At 51.0% G+C, this 4570-nt stretch overlaps 1 protein-coding gene across 1 annotated transcript; it reads right to left on the bottom strand.

The window, feature by feature from the left end:
- Window positions 1-548: 548 nt before the first annotated feature.
- LOC145952791 (uncharacterized) lies at window positions 549-4570 on the bottom strand. Its single transcript, XM_083065781.1, has one exon. The coding sequence runs from the start codon at window positions 4371-4373 to the stop codon at window positions 1038-1040; it is 3336 nt and encodes a 1111-aa protein (XP_082921907.1). The 5' UTR covers window positions 4374-4570; the 3' UTR covers window positions 549-1037.

The following is a 4570-nucleotide window of genomic DNA, read 5'->3' as shown; positions in this document are numbered from 1 at the left end:
CCGTATTTTTGGCACTGAACACATTTTTTGACAAAGTCGGCGCAGTCCCCCTTCAGAGTTGGCCAATAATAACCGGCCCGCAAGACTTTAGCTGCTAAGGTTCGTCCTCCGGAATAGGAGCCACAAATACCCTCATGGACTTCCCTCATCACGTAATCTGCTTGGTGACTATCTATGCATTTGAGCAGCGGGGTGGAGAACCCCCGTCTGTAGAGGTCCTCGGCTATCATGGAGTACCGAGCCGCCTGTGTTCGCAACTTCTTAGCTTCCAACGGGTCGGCCGGTACTGCGCCGTTAGTGATATAGTTCCGAATGGGTGTGGTCCATGAGGGTGATTCATCTATTGCCATGCACTCGGTTGTTACGCTTGGGGAGGGAACTTCAAGATGAATGGTGGTGCGCAGCTGTCCCGGCTTCCGGCTGCTGGCGAGCCGAGCTAACTGATCAGCTCGTTCATTATTGCTACGCAAAACATGGCGAACCTGAACCTCGCTGAATTCATCCTTCAATTTTTGGAATAGATGATAGTATTGTAATAAGTTCGCATCTTTAACTTGGAAATTATCATTGACCTGCTCGGCCACTATCTTTGAGTCGGTCCAGCATATGACTCGCTTCACATCCATCTCGGTTGCCAACCGCATCCCAGCTAGTAGGGCCTCGTATTCCGCTTGGTTATTGGAGGCACGAAAACCGAACCGAAGGGACTGCTCAATTGTGACGCCTGAGGGACTAGCCAGTATCACTCCTGCTCCGCTGCCTTGGGCGTTAGAAGACCCATCGACATGCAAGGTCCATGATTCGTCTTCAAAACGCCCCGAAGGGGTAAGCTCGTTAACAAAATCAGCCAAGTGCTGCGACTTGATTGGACCTCTCGGCTCAAAGGACAAATCGAACTCTGACAACTCGACCGACCATGCCATCATTCGGCCGGCAATCTCTGGTTTTCTTAATACTTTTGCCACTGGACAATCGGTCCGAACAATTATCTTGTGACTATGAAAGTATTGTCTCAGTCGACAAGCAGTGTAGATGAGTCATAAGGCTACCTTTTCAATTAACTGGTATCGTCGTTCGGCCTCCTGCAAAGTCCGACTGATGAAATACACTAGTTGTTGCTCTTCTCGGTTTTCTTGTATTAGCGCAGCGCTAATTGAGCTGTCGGAAACCGCTAAGTATACAATCATGTCAATGTTGGCAACTGGTTTGGAAAGGACTAGGGGTGTACTAAGGCGCTCCTTGAAATGTTGGAATGATGTTTCACACTCCTGGGTCCACTGGAATCGCTCGGTCTTCTTGAGCAAGAGGAGGATGGGTCTAGCTATCTCAGCTAGGCAAGGAAGAAAGCGGGAGAGCGAAGTGAGCCGGCCTGCCAACTTCTGAACTTCTTTCAGGGTACTTGGGCTTTTCATGCTTAGAATGGCTTGGCACTTGTCAGGATTTGCTTCAATGCCGCGACTGGACAACATAAACCCTAAGAACTTGCCGCCTGAGACCCCGAATACGCACTTGTCGGGGTTGAGTCTCATCTGATGTTGCCGAAGCGCGTGAAACACTTCGGCCAAGTCATGCGTATGTGCCGATACATCACTTGATTTTACCACCATATCATCAACATATACTTCCATGCTTCGGCCGATCTGGTTGTGGAAGATTTTATTCATCAAACGTTGATATGTGGCCCCGGCATTTTTTAATCCGAACGGCATCACCCGGTAACAGTAATTGGCTGTTTCGGTGATGAATGCAGTTTTTTCTTCGTCTTGGGGGTGCATCCGGATCTGGTTGTATCCCGAGTAGGCATCCAGAAAAGACAAGAATTTGTGGCCGGATGCCCCATCGACGAGCCGATCGATGTTCGGGAGTGGGTAGGCGTCTTTTGGGCAAGCTTTATTTAAATTGGTATAATCGGTGCACATACGCCATTTCCCATTTGACTTTCTAACCATGACCACGTTAGCCAGCCAAGTCGTGTAGTGCACCTCTCGGATAAACTGAGCGTCTAGCAACTTGGTCACCTCTGCTTCGATGGCGGTTTTTCTTTCTTCCCCCGTTTTCCGGCGCCGTTGAGCAATCGGCCTAGCCTCTTTGCTAACGGAGAGCTTGTGGCACATGAAATTGGGGTCAATGCCAGGCATATCAGATGGGTGCCAAGCGAACAAGTCTCTATTCTCGAGGACCACACGCTGAATGGCTAGGCGCTCCCCTTCGGTTAAATAGGTTCCCAAGTAAGTAACTTGGGATTTTGTCGTTCCTACTTGGAAGGGTTGTTTGTCTTCAATGGGCTCTACCCTCTCCTCCTGATCGATTCGTGGATCGAGGTCGATGGCCGACTGCTGCGAAACCGAGTGCACTCTTCTCGGTTCGGTTGGCTCCTCCATTCTCGGCAACCTTAAGCTACTAAAATAACATTCGCGCGCCGTTTTCTGGTCAGCGTGTATGGTGACGATTCGTCCGGACTCAGCCGGGAACTTCATGGCCAGATGAGGAGTGGAGACAATGGCTCCGAGCCGATTCAAGGACGGTCGTCCTAGCAGAATATTATAAGATGTGTTGGCGTGCACCACTACGTACTTGACTGGGATATCGCGGTGATCAGCTTCATCAAATCCGAACCGTGTGGACAGCTTGATATACCCCTTTGTCTTCACTCGCTCACCAGAGAACCCCACCAGTGGCTCGTTGTAGGGGACCAATTCGGATTCTGGAATACCCAACTGTTTGAACGTGTTCCAGTACAAGATATCTGCCGAGCTTCCCTGATCTACCAATGTTTTACGCACAATGCAGTTATGGATTTCTACACTGATTACCATTGGGTCGTCTTGCTCCGGATCAATGCCTTTGAAATCGGCTTCGGTAAAGGTGATAGTAGGTAATTGCCGACGGACTGTTTCAACGGCGTGAACATGCCGAACGGCCCGTAGATACCTCCGTTGCGATGAGGAAGATGAGCCACCACCAGCAAATCCACCTGCTATGGTATTGATGACTCGCCGAGGCTGTGACGAGGGTTCGACATCTCGTCTTTCTCTGGACCGGCTCCGTTCTCTATACTGACGTGGTTCCATTCTCCTTTGCTCAGGGTCATGCCGTCTTGACCGGTCGGCGTGCCGAGTTGTGTGCGGTCGGTCGATGAAACCCTGTAGCTGACCTTGTTTGATTAGGTCTTCGATCTTGTCTTTTAAAGCCGCACATTCTTCTGTCGAATGCCCCCGATTGCGGTGGTAGCGGCAAGATTTTGTTGTGTCGGCCCTGGGGGGGGTAGAAGCTCGTTTTGGAACGGCCAACACATCCGAGGCCAGCGCTTGCTCGAGTATGGCTGCTCTGTTAGTGTTAAGTGGTGTGTACTGGGAATACCTTGGGCCACGAGGGGGTCTCTCCCGAGGTACCAATTCTTTCGGGCGACCTCGGAAATTATTCTCGACTGGCCTTTCAGGCTTTGCCGCGACTTCTGCTCTAGCTTGGTTGCGGAACTCAGCTAGCTCCTCCATTTGCATATACTTATCGGCTCGTCGCCGAAGGTCATCCATGTCGGATGGTGGCTTCTTGCAAATACTGTTGGCGAAGGGACCTGGCTTCAAGGCGGTAGTCAGATGATGCAGGGCGACGGCCGGGTTTAGGTCTCGGATTTCCAATGCCGCCTTGTTGAATCGGCTCATGAATGTCCGAAGGGATTCCTTTTTCTCCTGACGAATGCTTACCAGAGCCAACGAGGTCAGTTGGTGAGGCCTACTGGTAGCAAACTGAATTGTGAATTGGGAGGCCAATGTACTAAACGAATCAATTGAGTTGGCCGGGAGCCGAGTGAACCAACTCAGAGCTCGTCCTTTTAGCGATGTTGGGAAAATTCGACATAGGGCGGCATCATCGGTTGTGCTTAAAGTGACTTGAGTCAAGAACACATCTACGTGTTCATCGGGATCAGTGGTCCCATCGTACTTGTCGAGAGGCAACGACTTCCAATGATCAAGAAGCGCGGTCTGCATGATATTTGATGTAAAGGGATGCCGATGTGCTCCGGCCGGCATCGGCAGTATCGGCCTACTAGCTGAAGCATGAGCGGCTGGGGTGGCAATAGAGGTGTGGTTGGCAGGGGTGTGGTGTCCGTGTGAATGAAACGACCCCTGAGTATGGGTCGTCTCGGATGGTTTCCATGTGGGATCTCGGTATTGGTTTTTCAGGGCAGCATTCTCTTCTCTCAATGCAGCCATTTCGGCGGCATCTCTCTCTCGCTGCTGTTTCATGGCAATCATTTCCTCTTTCATTTGTCGTACCACATCGGTCAAGTTTGTCTCCTCTACCGTTTCGGCCCCGGACTGATGCTCCTCCTCGGACTGGTGTTCAGCGTTAGTCTTCCTTGTCTTCACCATGACGTCGAAACAGTGCTGGATACGTCTTTCTCGAGAGCTATCGGTTCGGCCCCACGGTGGGCGCCAAAATGTACCTGCCTGAGGGTACACTCGTAATCTTCAGGGGAATATGAGGACCGAACGAGAGCTTTAGGTGGATTCTTCGGAGGGGGAGGTACCTGCAAAAGATACTCCGATGCTTAAGTCAGTGTGGGCAC

The sequence above is a fragment of the Cajanus cajan genome, chromosome 10, assembly GCF_000230855.2.
Source record: "Cajanus cajan strain Asha chromosome 10, NIPB_CcT2T_4, whole genome shotgun sequence".
In the NCBI taxonomy this organism is placed as follows: Eukaryota; Viridiplantae; Streptophyta; class Magnoliopsida; order Fabales; family Fabaceae; genus Cajanus; species Cajanus cajan.
Note: the sequence above shows the minus strand (reverse complement) of the source record. Positions and strands in the feature narration are given on the sequence as shown.

Excerpts from the sequence above, each read along its gene's own strand:
- LOC145952791 (XM_083065781.1), bottom strand. The coding sequence starts at position 4,373 with ATGGTGAAGACAAGGAAGACTAACGCTGAACACCAGTCCGAGGAGGAG.